Source organism: Lagopus leucura, unplaced genomic scaffold (assembly GCF_019238085.1).
Source record: "Lagopus leucura isolate 7727_CA_CO unplaced genomic scaffold, USGS_WTPT01 Super-Scaffold_760, whole genome shotgun sequence".
Lineage (NCBI taxonomy): Eukaryota > Metazoa > Chordata > Aves > Galliformes > Phasianidae > Lagopus > Lagopus leucura.
The window spans coordinates 417,878-433,090 of NW_024962257.1; the positions used below are offsets into that span (position 1 = coordinate 417,878).

The 15,213-nt window shown below is 38.5% G+C and overlaps 1 protein-coding gene across 1 annotated transcript in view; it reads left to right on the forward strand.

Annotated features, from left to right (window-relative positions):
* SHISA9 (shisa family member 9) overlaps window positions 1-13,565 on the forward strand; it is a 151,189-nt gene extending 137,624 nt beyond the window's left edge. Inside the window, exon 5 of the mRNA XM_042864508.1 lies at window positions 13,045-13,565. Within this exon, the coding sequence (XP_042720442.1) occupies window positions 13,045-13,415 (371 nt within the window). The 3' untranslated portion in view covers window positions 13,416-13,565. The remainder of the gene's footprint in view (window positions 1-13,044) is intronic.
* The last annotated feature ends 1,648 nt before the right edge of the window (window positions 13,566-15,213 follow it).

A 15,213-nucleotide genomic window follows, 5' to 3' on the forward strand; every position in this document is an offset into this window, starting at 1 on the left:
GCAAAACTCTGACGTGAGATTCTGCAAGTCTGATACTGAAAGAGTAAATATGTACTGTTTAGGTCACTGCTACTATTGTAGATAGTATTGCAGCTACTAGTACAAGCCAACAGCTCCCTCAAAAAGCTGAAGAACATGGAAAATTGTCCAGTCTGTTTGCTCTTTACATCTACACATACAAAGGAAATTATTGTAAGTTTAAATTTAAGGTGATGTCCTTAAACCATCCTCCTATCTAGAGGGAAATATGGTGATTCCTTCTAAAGCTTCCAATCTTCAGTGTCTACCAAAATGACTGTAACTATGTGCAGATACAGGATATCTTAAGAGAACAGGCATGACTTCACAGCTGCCCCTGAGAAGCTGATAGTCGTCTCACTAGAAGAGATTCTGTATAGGTTGTTCTGCTGTTTTAGGGGCCTTTACAGAAAGACAGGGAGAGCTGGAAAGAAACACCACAACTGGAAAAATGACAAGACACAACAGGGAATTGTATACAGATTCACAGAATCTGATGCAGATGATTTTTAGAAAAAGTAGAGTTACAGAACGGTAGGATAAAGTATGTTTGTGTAACTTTACTTTCCCTATTACCAAACACATTGTTTCACTGACAGGTGAATACTCATGTTCCTTTGGAAGGCTTAAAAAGGAAGTGCTTTCATTTTGGAAAGAGATCTTCAGCTACTAATACTGTACAAAAATGGCTTAAAAAATCTGAGACATGGAAGCAGCTCTCTGGATTTAACACCTCTAAAACAGAGAAGTACAGATCAACGCATCATTTGTCATATCTAGAGGGTTAATGAGTTATTTTTGGTGTCATACACAATGCTAGACTAAACAATCTGCTTGATTCCGCACCAGAGCTATCTCAAGGAAGTATGACATAAAAGTCTGATATCTATCCTCTATCATTATTCACTCAACCAAGTGCAACTAGAAAATTGGAAGCTTTTGGGTATTCCTATGCTAAGGAAGTCTTCCATACTTTAATCCTTGCTTCTCCTTAAAAAGCAGCATCGAATAGCAAGCCTCACTTCACTGCCTCTCTGCTAGCACTGTTTGCTCACCCTTCCATTTCCTGTGAAGGGTGAGTGTCAATGAAGAACGAGTTACTCCATCAGTGGCTTTCTGCTGAGATCCTCCCAAACTTCATATACAGACTGCCATGTACAAGCTTTTTCTTGCTTCTACTAAATGATTCATTTTTCTTTCTCTTACTGGCTTCTGATAATCATAGGCACTCTGACATAATGTTAAAAAACAAACAAACAATGAAACAACAAAAACCAGTATGAACCATACTTGGGGATTCTTGATCAAAGTATTCCCCTATTTCCTATGAGCACACTCATTCTTACTTCCAGTGAGTTAGCCATCTTTTAATGAAAATAAGTATGTTGTTTAAGCAAGCCCTCAGTAACTTGAGCAAGTTCAACTGCACTGACGACATACTTTCCCATAGTTTCCCCTATAGAAATAACATTTTACCATAAAATCTACCAGGCCTGGGGAATTCTGCTGTAAGTAATCAGACACGAAAACAGCCATAGCCCATGCCCTCCTTTTACACGTAATCAGAGCTGTCAAAAGGTAACCCTTGAGGGATAAACTGGTCTTAGCAGAAGCAGCACCTCTGCTGCTGAGAGCAAACTGCAAGCAGAACATTTAGAAGAAGCAGTTTCAAAACTAAAAAAAAAGATGCTTTAAACATTTTCATTTCTGTTGTCTCTTTTTTTTTTTTTTTTTTTTTTTTTTTTTTTTTTTGAGACTTCAGCAATAAACTGAGTTTGAGAAAACGGAAATGAGATCTGTCATTCTCTTCTATTTAGTTCTGGCTTCTCTTTCTGGCTGGACTTATGCCTATTGAACTTTTTTGTTTTGTATGAGTTTGATCCACTGCTCTATTTTATGGGGGAGAAAAGAAGATTTATTAGGATATATTTTATGTCCAAATGTCAAATTTAAATCTATGTCTTCAACTTGAAGCAAATCTTGTTCTTGAAGGAGGTACTTTTTCCACCCATGTGGAAGAAACACACAGTGGAGAAAGTCTTTTCTTTTTCTTGTTACCAGCATATATTCTGAAACACTGGGTGTTAAACCCTCACCAATAAAGTCATAAAAACTCAGATTACAGACACCACTCTACAATCTGCTTGTAGTTACGTATCAGGGAGAATTCAAACTCCTCCAATAAAAAATAGCTTGGTTTGCTAGAAACTAGTTGAATTTTAAAATCCCTATTATGTGAGAATTGACCAATTTGAAACAAACAAAAAACCCCACTATTTTTCTCATACCTACTTTTTATGACATATATAAGTACTGTGAGGACAGCTGACCTACTCAACAACATTAGTCACTTAGCTTTTGTAATGTCTTTTGCTAGTTTCCAAGTCTTATGCGAACACTGCAATCTTTAGAGTCAACAGCGTAAAAATAATCAACTTTATTTACATCTACTGCAATCATTGATGGTCGCAGGAAGGAAATGAGTAAACCTAAATCAACCTGGCTTATTCAGATCTATTTCCATGAAATTTTTTTACATGTTATAAGAGGACATGAGTGAAGTGAAACCTTACACTCAGGCTATATCATTACATGAAAGTGAACCAATAAAAATCAGAGCTCAGGTCAAGCAAAGATGAAGTCTACGAATGTTAAGCAATTTCAATTACAATCCTTCTTAAACATCCTTCTCAATAATTGTTTTGCTTTGCTGTATAAACATGCAGATATGGGAGCATTCTTGTCATTCTGCAACACAAACCTATTATTACAGTGATTAGCTAAGAGTAGAGGTTGATCACAAAGAAAACCAAACCAGTACTTGCAGATAAACTGCACTACTGTGGGATGCCAGCTGTCATCCAGATTTAATCTGCTGTGTGACTTCTGCAGTTCCAGTCCCAAAGTGCACACACCAGTTATGCTGGCTGTTCTCAGCACTCCCATAATGCCAGATGTGCAAAACCCAGGTCATTTAAGATACCATCTTTGCAATGCGCGTTTCAAACACTTGTTCACAAAATGTCACTCAGATGCTGGTTCCCAGTTGCCAAATGATCAGAACTCTACTTTTACTGCTGATCCAAACCCACACACAGATGGTTTTTCAAACAATTACCAGGGACTCACAGAATCTGTCACAAGTTCATCACTATTTTTTAAAATACCTGAAGCACATAGAAGGTGTTCTATGCTCAGTGCATGGCAGTCGGATGTAAATGATCTCAGAGAGTCAATATTAGCTGAATTCTGGGAAAAATCTTGAAGAGAATTTTCTTTAATTAAATTAAAAGCTTGCCTATCTAGAGGCTCTTTAGAGCCACTCTTAATTTTTTTTTTATTCTTAATTATTCTTACTGAATAGTCTTTCATGCTGACATTATTCAAATAGGCTATAATCTTCACAAAGTTATGACTGCTACCTTTACAGTATTTTTGACAAGAACATCTGTACAGATTTGGCTTGGTAACTACGAGCAGATACGAGGATTACTCAGTTGCAAACTAAGTTTAAATACAGAATTATTATTATTACTATTCATTCCAACTAAATTCAAGAACTCAAGCAAGAGAAAATTCAACAGTCTTCTGCTTTCTACACGGATATATGTCAATGGCAGTCATGTAATGTTCTTCAGAATTACGCATGAATACCAGCTGAGACTAGTAAGGCAACTGACAGAAATGAAGTTTTTATTAAAAATGAAATATAAATAGCACCAGTTATCTGTCTGCTATTTTGGTTCTGGATAGAATGTTCTAAAGACAGTAAATGAGTTTAATAAAGAAATCACACAGATAAAAGCCATGGAGATCACTGCTTTACTCCTACACATTCACATGGTAATAACAAAGGGCTGGAGGCAGAGGAGGAGGAAGCACAGTAAAATGTTTTGTAATGCGCACAGTTCATTTCTCCAGAAGTCCTCACCCTGCCACCTTATTTGAAGAAGGACAAGAGGAGGAGAAGAGAAGCTGAAAACAAGAATAATCTCTCTGCTCTATTAACTATGGTACTACAGCGTGAATAAAGAACCTCAGATATCAGTCTGTCACATCCTAAAAATAAAATTACAGAATCACAGAATCACAGAAATGTAGGGGTTGGAAGGGACCTCCAGAGCTCATCGAGTCCAACCCCCTGCCAAAGCAGTTCCCTACAGCAGGTCGCACAGGTCGGCATCCAGGCAGGTCTTGAACATCTCCAGAGAAGGAGACTCCCCCACCTCCCTGGCAGCCTGTTCCAGTGCTCCGTCACCTCACTGTAAAGAAGTTCTTGCGCATGTTTGTGCAGAACTTCCTGTGCTGCAGTTTCCGGCCGTTTCCCCTTGTCCTGTCTCCACTCACCACTGAAAAGAGTCCGGCCTCGCCATTCTGCCCCCCACACCTCAGATATTTATAGACCTGGATCAGGTCCCCTCTCAATCCTCTTTTCTCAAGGCTGAACAGACCCAGTTCACTCAGCCTTTCCTCATAGGAGAAATTAAAATTAAGTGCAATTGGTAATTTTTATATTGAAAATTTTGCAAAACTGTCTAGGCTCTATAAGGTGCTTTCTCTGCAAGGGACCCATTGCAGCGCAGGAGATCAAACTGCAGTGCTGCTTCTCTTTTCCAAAGTGACAACTGCTTGTAAATCCTGGCAAAAAAGGTACAGGTAGGAGCTGAGCACTCTGAAGCCTTGTGTGTGTGCACTATTAAATGCTCAGGGAAGAGAGCTTCATTACTGATTTTTTTTTGACTGTCAGCCACAAATGTTTTTACCCTACATGAAGACAACTGAGGTTCTGCTCAGAACAGGCATTAGTTCTGCTTTGCCTTTGGGTTTGCCCAAGCTGTGTGAAAAGCTTCTGAAACCCTAGTCTAGCTAGGGTTCAATGCAATTGCTAGTGAACCCTATTTCTTATCAGTTTTCAGTTTGACACACATCTCTGCTTTGACAAAAAGTTCTGAACACCACTGGCAATTATTCATTGGGCTTTCATAATAAAGGAAGGAGAGAAGAAAGGGAGGAGGAAAAACAGAAATGAATGTGTGCAAGTGCAGCTATGGAATTACTTCACAGTTTTTTACTACTGCTTAATATTCCACACCTGAAAAGAGTTCCTTCTAGCAAAAATAATAAAAAAGATTACATTTTCTACTGAAACAACTTATGCCATGTCTATTTTTTTTAACTGACTTCAATCCAGAACGATTGCTGAAAACTCTTTAAAATTTATGTTAATCAAATTAAAGTAACTCTGGCAAAAAAAAAATAGTTATTACATTACTGGGTGTTTTTCACTTAACCACTGCAATTCAGAGAGCCTGCAAACCTCACCCTGTAGTTAGAAATAATGGTGTAAATCCAGTATGCTGCCAACTAAAAGACAGAAAAACGTAGCTCTAGTTCAGCACCAAACCCACATATTAATTGCGTACTCTGAGACCCAAACAGGGTTTTTGTGCCCTTATGCAGCTTTCTGCATCACAACTAAGAATATGTGTAGCTAATTCAGACTCCCGATAAAGAGTTATAATCAGAAGCATACTAAAAAGAAATAAAAATGAAATTCAGTGCACAGAAGAACTGCTAACACTGATGAGAAGAAATTAGACGCCTGCTAAGAACACCTATTACAAATAAATGTGGACAGGAATACAACAGCTCTTTCTGTCAATATTAAAAAAGATAAATTGACACCTTAGAGAAAAACAAACATGCATTTTCACACTGCAGAGCACTGTGAATCGCTCTGTGATGTGACCCATATAACACACAGCCCGCAGTCTCCAGGAACTCCCACTTGCTTTGCAGTCCACTCCCAGGAGCAAGGCTGCATGAGGACTGCCTTAATTCCTGCACTGCAAGAGCACAGCCTGCTCCTGCATGACTGCATTGTTTTTCTGTAAATGCACAACAAAGCGGAGCTCCTGCAACAGATAGGCAGCCCTGCCCTTAAACAAACAGAAGATCCTCACCAGTCATGAGTAATTTCATAGTACTGTTGCTGTATAAAGGCACTGCTACAAACTTTTGACATAATCAAACTTTTCCTAATTGATTTGCGTGAGAGGCATTAAAAGTTACTCAGTAAAAAGGCAAGCAAGATGATTGAAGAAGTGGAAGAAGCGTTTTAAACAAATCTCCTGAGCGTTAACCTCTGACTTTGGACAGCATTTTTAGAAAGCATCCCAAAGTCTCCTTTACGATAATCAGTTTATGCTGCAGTCACGCTTTATTCAGATGTTAAGCATGACAGCAAGACTTCTCAGATAGTTCCCATTTCAAAAGGCAAGTACTCTGACCACATGTAAGGTTTCCAGTAAAACTCTGATGGACAAACATGCCTAAATGAGATAAAATGAAATTAATAGTCCACAGTAGAACTTTTCATATTTATGTGCTACTGCAGATGCTATAAAAGAACATGAGCTTAGTGGCCCTTAGGAAAAAATAATGAAAACTCAGATTTACAGTTGCAGATCACTGGCTCATATTTTCAAAGTAAAACAGAGATACACAATTCTCTTAGGCTTCATTTACAACCTTGTCCACTGGTTTAAGCATAGAACTGGCAGTCGTATTTCTTCTCAAGTTTATAATTCACTGCATGATACTGAGAATGCAACTTAACATTTTGGTGCTTGAATTCAAATGCTAAATGACTACAGGTTATGTGAAGTGTGGTCTTCGTCTGTGTGCATGCAACAGATTTCTGGTTTCCTGAAGACATCTACAATTGTAGCATAAATTTAACATGATGCAACCATCTTTTCTTTCCAAGTTGACTCAATCTATTAATTCCAGTAAATCAGAAAGGTTTTGTTTTTCTTAAACTGATTAGATGCAAGTATTCTGCATTACACTGGTTTCTACATTAGGTAAAATGTGTGTGCAAGTACCTGAAATATTTTGATCAAAAGCAAAACATGGCATCACTGCAGCACTCTGAACTAAACTACAAATACCTCAATTCAAGCCACGTATACAAAGTCCAATTGGAAAAGTTGTTTTACAGGTCCAGAGAGTAACCTGCTTAATCTTACACAGTAAATAAATGTTTGTAAGAATAAAAAATAAAAATAGACTCAGCAGTGCAGTGCTGCTTGGCACGTAGTCAGAAGACAGGGGTTTCTGCTCATGCACATGAGCTACTCTTACATTCCAGGGAAAAGGAACTCTGTACATGAGGTTCCACACACGATGCCTGGTGCCTGAGGAGTCAATCGAATTCTGCCTCAGCATTCCAGCCAGGCAGCAGCCTTTGCTGCCTGCAGTGGATAAAGAGAACACTGCTGAGACTGGAGGCTCTATTTACCAAGTCTAATTATATTCCTATTCTAAACCATTCCAAATGCATTTCAAAACCCAGAAATATTCTGGCCTCTTCACCCTTCAGAAACTGTCATAAAAGTTACTGATAGCAGAAATTTTGGGTCTAAATATTTATGTTTCGTGTCTCATATAATGAAAATCGAATTTTATTTCACTGGGAAAACAAATGCAGCCTTGTGTCTGGAGATGGACAAACTCATTTCAAACAGCATCTGCAGAAGAAAAGGTTGCATTGCTAAGTCTTTTTGTGCTTGGCCTCTCCAGGTCACTATAAGAAACAAGCAAATAGATAAGGTGGCAAAGGGAACAAAAAGAGGAATCTTACAGAGCTACAAAAAGCAGGTTCTACCAAAACTGTAGTTAATTTAATGTTAGTTCTAAGCATTTTAGTTAGTTCTATGTATTTTCCTCCACCTCTATCACTGTTAGGGAATAAAAATAAAGAGAAATAATCCACAGATATAAAATATTATCATTGTCCTCAGGACTTTCTAAATAAAGCCAAACCAGGGTTAGATATTCTGAGGGAAAGAAAGGAAAATACCAGGACAGAAATCAATGCATTGCAGCCTACAGGCCTACTTCTGTGTTCTCAGAGCTTGATAGAAAAACAGGGAGGGAAAGACACAAAAATTATTTCAAATGACTTTTGCCCTTTCTTAGAATTCAGCTGCATTTAAAATTGTTCCACCTTATATACAGCCACTGCAGTGCCCATGGAAGGAGAACAGCTTGTGACCAGCCATGGCATAGCTGTCTTCTTTCCTCTTGGTCACAATGAGACACACAGATCTTCCATATCGTTATGATAAGAACATTATTATGTCTCCCTGCAACATCTTTACTGTCAGTCCCACTGAACACTCTCATTCAAAAAGGATGCCGTTAATTGATTTACTTGGTGGAATACACTTTTCAATTAATGAATTAGATCAAACTCATACCTGAGTACAGTTCATATGAGCTAGTCTGTTCCCTCACCAAAGAAACAAACTTCAGCTAACACAGAAAAGCCGCTTCTTTGATTTTCACATGAAGCTCTGCAAAAACTCTCACAAAGAGTTGTTTCATAGCACAGAACCTCTGAACATGTTGTTTTTTGATGCCAGCTTAGAAAAGAAATGAAGAAGCCAACACACATTCAGACAGGATCAACAACACCAACAGCAAAGGCAGCGTGCTAGTATTTCCCTGGGCAAAATTCTCATGTCTTCCAACAAGAATTCACTATTTTTTTGTCTTTCATTGAGTTTTCAGTTTCATTCTTTAGAGAGAAGAAAGTAACGTTCCAATCGCTTCAGGTCGCTACACTAAAAGCTAAGCAAAGTCATGGCTGTAGAAGCACTGTCTTACTATAAACTGTTAAATATTACATACAGATAGCTTTTACTGTTGCACATCTACAAATACGCAGTTAGTGTATTTTAGCTGTTAAATGCTGTAACACTGTAGTCATTTCATTGCTGTCATCTGCTTGCTTTAATTACCTCCAGCCCTATATTTGAAATAGTTTCTCCCTAATACACTCTTGTGTTTCACAAAGCAGTCCTTAAAATATGGTCAGATAGCAAACAACTCTGTGAAACCTATGCTGAGAAACAGAGATCTGTCTGTGTTTTCTGGCTGACTGCAAGCTCTCACTGGAACTTCTTTTTTTCTCCTCGATGTCTTTAGAGCTTCTCTGAGGGCTCAACTCTTTGCAGACTCCCCTCTCTCACTTCAGAGCTTCCTTCCCATATTTAGGTGCACACTTTCAAAAAAGCTATAGGACATAACTGGCTTTCAGGATTCTACAACACCCCCTACGATAGGTGTAAAGATGTGGTCCAAGGATTCTGAGATCAACAAAGGTGACAGATGAGGAAAAGAGTAATTTAAATACTGTTTCAGAATTACCTAAAACATCCTTATTTAGCTTTACTTTCCACAAAGAAGTGCTTGTAATTGCAGTGTTTTACAAGAAAGAGAAAGCATCACACTAATGCACGTTTCACATCGTGAGTGCTTACAGGGCCACCTCCACGAGTAATTAACATGGGATGCAGAGTAACATTACACAGCTCTAGGGCCACCTCTCAGCACAGATAATGTACACTCAAATAAACACACTGAGAAATCCTGGCCCTATCACAGCAACAACATTTTCATCCGTGTCATTTAGAGAATAAGCAACTCACTGGTTTATATACTTCCATTACATAATCATGGATTACAGAGAAATATGTGGAATGTCCAAGATTCATTATGGCTGGTCATCAGAGAAAGAACAAAGCTTGATTCTTCTTGGCAAATTTAGGCAGAACAGTGAAACTTGAATTTAAAAATTACCATAAAAAACCCACTCCTTTTTGGTCTCATTTGTGATAGGCTAAATTCACAGAAATTTTCATAGGCATTCCCAAGACTTCCCTACCACAAGCAGGTCAGTAGCCATCTCCTTTCTAAACCAAAATGAATGCAAACACTAAGGCAGAAGTCTGCATCTGCAGGGTCCCAACCTGAGAAACAACATCAATACTGCAATACTCAAGACCATGCTGAAACAGAGAGCCATAGCCATTTCCTTTTGGACATCACCGCATTTACATTAGAGTCAGCCACGGTGTGACCCCCCCTGCAGATGACAGAGCCATCGTTGTCCTACTGTCACAAGTCAGCGCCATTTCGCTATCCAGCAAGGAGCAGCCCAGCTCCTGCTAGCACCGTCCTCACCCAGATTTACATCCTGAAGAAGCTGTGCTTTTGGCAGAAGAGAATTTAAGATGTATCAGTTTAGAAAGACGAAGGAAGAGAAAGCATCTCTTTAGCCTAATAGGGCACTCAGCTGGGAGGAAGGAGTCCTGCTCCTGATCCTCATGATGCTTCTCTATTTTCTTGGTTATTCATTTTTTGCACAGCAGGAACAAAAGGCACAGCTCTCCCCCATTCCAAGCACATCCTTTAAAACGCATTTTGGGTTGGAAAACTTCCACATTCCAATTTTTTTTTTTTTTTTCCAAGATGAACACTTATAACAGTGACCAAAGTTGTGGTTGTGTTACCTTAAGGGAGTAAAAACCCTACAGAAATACTGAAACAGAACATTTGTATAATCAGCTGCCAGGACTGGAGAGATGGAACACTAAGGATAATGCTCAGAATTAGAATCCTTATTTTACCATTGTTCATTTGGCAATTTTGCAATTCTAATTCTTTATTCCTATGGCAAACATGACAGTGATATCTTTAAATCCTATTTTCATGATTTATCTACAGAAGCCAATGCAAAAGGCACTTCTGTGGTGGCCTTTCATCTGAAAACTCCTTATACTCTGAAAATAGCAATTAATCTTCCCAACACTTAACTACGTCTTCCAGAGCATTAACAGCTTATTTTACAGGTGGTGAAGCCAAGGCAGAGGAGCACTGAGTCAAATACTCAAAGTGACATAATAAACCTATCCTGGTACTGCAAAATGTCTCTGCATGGTTGAAGTCCACATAATATTTCTTGGAGATGGTTAAGAAGAAAAACGAACCTCTTGAGATTCACAGTTGAGTTGTCATCAGAATACTATATGTTTTTCTTGATACAACACTTGCTGCATACATATGCTCAATATTACAAATCTGAATTTTTCCTGGTTTGAAAATTAGGTTTAACAATGTCTGTACCCGCATTAGCACCAGGTTACGTTGGGGCACAACATAGCAGTACTGTAAAACTTGTAATTCCAGTATGCAAAAATCAGAACTTTTTCAAGTCTTGTCAAGGCGCTTCTGCACAATTAACAACTTGGTGTCAGCAATGCTTTTTTTTTTTAATTCCTGCAATCTAATTTTGCTGCATGTGCCCATGTGTAAGTGTGCATGTCCATGCTGAAAGTGTGCATGTCCATGCTGAAGTAAATAGGCCAAAGTATGAGATAAAAAGCCCAGCATTCAGTAGTAGCATTTAATTCCCAGGCATATGTACAAAATTCTCGGGCCTTGAAAGCATTGTGTGATCAGGACAGGCACAAGCAGCAGCTCTCCCATGCTATGACTGCCATATAACATGCATCAGGACTGTCTTCCTTCTGAACAGAACCATTATTCACCTTGTAACCGACCACTGTTTATGTCACACAAATTGCTGCAGCGTAACTAAGATGATAAAAGCACAAACATGAAATTTTACTTTCTAGTTACATGACATTAGATTAGTTTTTAATTTTTCCATGCAAATTAAACAAATTTTAATATGAAACAGACAAATATATCTATATTAGGTGGTGGGCATAATTAACTAGGCTGAATTTAAGTTACATAAGCTAGTGTGACTTTTCACATGCAGAAAAGGTCTAAGTCATAGGGTATAGAAAGCTGCACCCCTACCCTGCTGCCTTTATGTGCCTTTGATGTAAACATTCACACAAATAAGCAGCTGTGTGGATAATCACGGTGCATTTCTTGCAACTATTTTTCTGGATAAATGCTTGACAGCAGAAACATTAATGGGAAGTCAGTAATATAAAGTGTGTTTCCTTCCTGTTTTTATTCAACTGATCCATAATACATTTTGTAGCATTCAAAGAATTTTAACCACTTAAATACGACAACCCAAAATCAGAACCGGAAAAAATTCCTTGCAATCACACATCTTGTACTGAAATTAGACTAAACGATTATCCATGTTCTGTGATTTGTTTAAAATAGCAGACACCTGTATGCTTTTATGTGATTTGTTTAAAATAGCAGACACCTGTATGCTTTTTCTGTAGAAAAGCATCCATTCACCAATTAAAAAAGAGACAGATGAAGATAGGTAAAGCATGCAAAGCCTAATTTTAGAGCACAGACAAGAGCAATTTCAGTTCATCTAGGAGGAAACATCTCTTTAATGACAAAATTAAGGATTTAAGATCAAAGCCAGTCATATAGTCATTACACAAAAAAAATGTAATCAGGTGATAAACTGCAACTGCTGCTGGTAATATTCCTTCCCCCTGAGATATAAGAACAAGGAGGATATAGAACTAAAGTCTGATCTTGAAGATTAATTCAGCGATCATGGGAATTCCACCACCTTGTATTAGGATTCAGACCAGAGCTGGAGAAACATAATTTTTAGTGCCAGAGAAGCCTCCTAGCAATACTCAGGAGAGAGAAAAAGAGGGGTAATATACAAAACCAAGCGCAGGGAATTAAAATTCTTCTCATTATGAAGGCAAGTGCTGAGCTGTATAGACAGAAATGTACAAAACAGAGAACCTTCAAGGCAAACGAAGGGAGCTAGCTGTGGTGCAGCAAAAGTCAAGTCTCAGCTGACAATATCATATACCCAAAGCACAGCACCGATGACTAACACACCACTGTTAGTTCATCTATGTGTTTGGCCCTGTATTAAATAAAAATCTAGATTTTGAAGGGAATAAATAAACGTTCCTTATACAAATAAGCTCTTAAAAAAGAAAAAAGATATTAAGTTCCCCTTAAGCTCATGATACTCAGTTTCAAAATTTAACTGAGATGCTGGACTGGAACACTAGGCCTTTAGCTTCCTGAGTATGATTCATATTTCAAAGCAAGGCAAATAAATGCTAGCAGCAACAACAATCAAATCTGAGCAAAAACACACACTGAAGACGTGTTCAGGATATTACAGAGGGCAAAATCATAAACTGCTTAACAATTCTTTTCTGCCCAACTGATTTTTTGTTCCCTCCCCCTTTTAAATCCAAACAGCTGACAAAGTCAACGACGACTTCTACACCAAACGCCGACATCTCGCAGAACTGGCTGCCAAGGGGAGCCTTCCGCTGCACCCGGTGCGCATAGAGGAAGACAGAGCGTACACAATCGACAGTGGCTTAACCAAACAGAACGGGCAGAAATCCAAAATGGCAAAGATACACACACACCCGTTAGGCTACAATTCCCATTACAAGACCTGGGATCCAAACGACCAGTCTCTTAGACGGCAAGCATATGCAAACAAGGGGAAATACAGTATGGGAGACCCAACATTAAGTGACCCACTGACAACGCGGAGTCAGAATTATTTGGGTCCACAGCCATACTTCATAACCAACAGCAAGACAGAAGTAACTGTTTGAGCTTTTCTTTTCCTTTTTTTTTTTTTTTTTTGTAAAGAAATCCTTTAAAAAACACATGCAAATATAACACACAACACACTCGACTGAAAGGCAAAAAATAAATTTTAAAACATAAAAAGGAAAAAACAAAACAAAACAAACAACCCACAGTGGAATGAAGAAAGCAAGCAAGGAAGGAAGGAAAGAAAGATGGAAGGAAGCTCCACCTGGACATTCTTGGTATCCAGCTAACTAGACCGAAGAGTGAGTGAATACCATTCAGCAATACACACTGAAGGTTGAATTATAAACTACATTTGTATTTCACAACGGAGCATAAACCCTTGTGACTAAATTTTTTTACTTGAAACTAAAATCCATGATGAGAAGTAGCACAACCTAGAGAAATTTTATGTCTGCTTAAACATTTACTCTATGTACCTGCCTTGAGACAGTGGAAGAAGAGAAAACAATACACTGTAATATATTATTTCAGTGAGGAATTTTGTATAAAACCTATTAACAGTCGATCACTAGGCCCATGAAAAGTCAAGACCAAACATCTTGGTACAACTCAGAACATCAATTATCATACTTTCATCCCATTCTATAGAAAGTGCAAAAAATATTTATACAGTAAGAAAGACTCTTTCATGTGGAATTTATGAAGACTGTTACATTTTAGAGCACATACAATCTTTCCAGCTGACAGTATAGAATTCTGAGGGATAATAACAATCAGCAGAGGATTTTGTTTCAGTTTACTTTGAAATTTTTGGGATCCTTCAAAATAAGAAGAGACACTTCATGCGACACAGACAGCTGCTGGGGGAATAAGGGCATCAAAACATTCCCTCTCAGTCCTCCTGTTTTCAGGCAGATGGTAACAATTCTCACTTGGAAGACAGTCAGGACTTTTTCTTCACCTATATGTTTTGCCTATCTTCAAATGCTTCAGACTGAAAATAAGCGTGGGTGGTGCCTTTACTGTATTACTATTGTTCAATGACAGTCTTGTTTCTTCAAGTGACCCCTTTGTCCCTTTATGCTATTTCCTCATGTTTTGCTAAGGATGACAAGGGCTCTGCCCTGCTCAGCCCCCTCTGTTTGTCCTGAAGGGAAACTGGACTATGTCTCCAAGCAGCAGTTGCAGTCAGGTTGCACTATTTAGTTAGACCCCTCCATTTTCCTAGTTTAAACTTTTGCCCTTTAGTCTGGCATTTTGTATTTGCTTTTAGCCATGGTAGTTCTTTCTTTGTAGTTCAATTAAATGTTATATGGTATATTGTCTCTACTGTTTAGCTCTCTATAGTGGCGTTCCCTCTTGGTGGACTATTTGATGGAAGAGTCTACTGGACTAGCCTCAAACATCAAAGAGGTTTGGGTTTAAACTACTCAACTCGATTTGTGGTCTCAGCTGAGGCTCTGATGAGATGGATGCCTTGTTTATGAGTAAAACCACTCCCTAATTGGTCCCTGGTAGCAGCCTCACAGCACCAGGCCTGTAAGGCTTCTGCAAATCCCCAATAAGGTAAGCAGAACTGGGATGGTAGGCAGCATGTTCAGTTTTTCACTTAAATTCCTGCCCTTCTCCCTGACCTGAATCCTAACTAGCTATCTTACTACAGCTGAATTCTCAGTAGCTGTCAGTTATTCCTGAGATAAGTTGTGGAAGGGTATGCAGGGAGGAGTGAGAACTGTGATGTTGTAAAAAGAATGTGAAGTGGCATTTCTTACTGTACTCAAGTGACTGGCAGCATTTCTTTTTAGCCCAAAGGATGCAAGGGCTATGAATGTGAAATACAGTTAAATGGAAAGA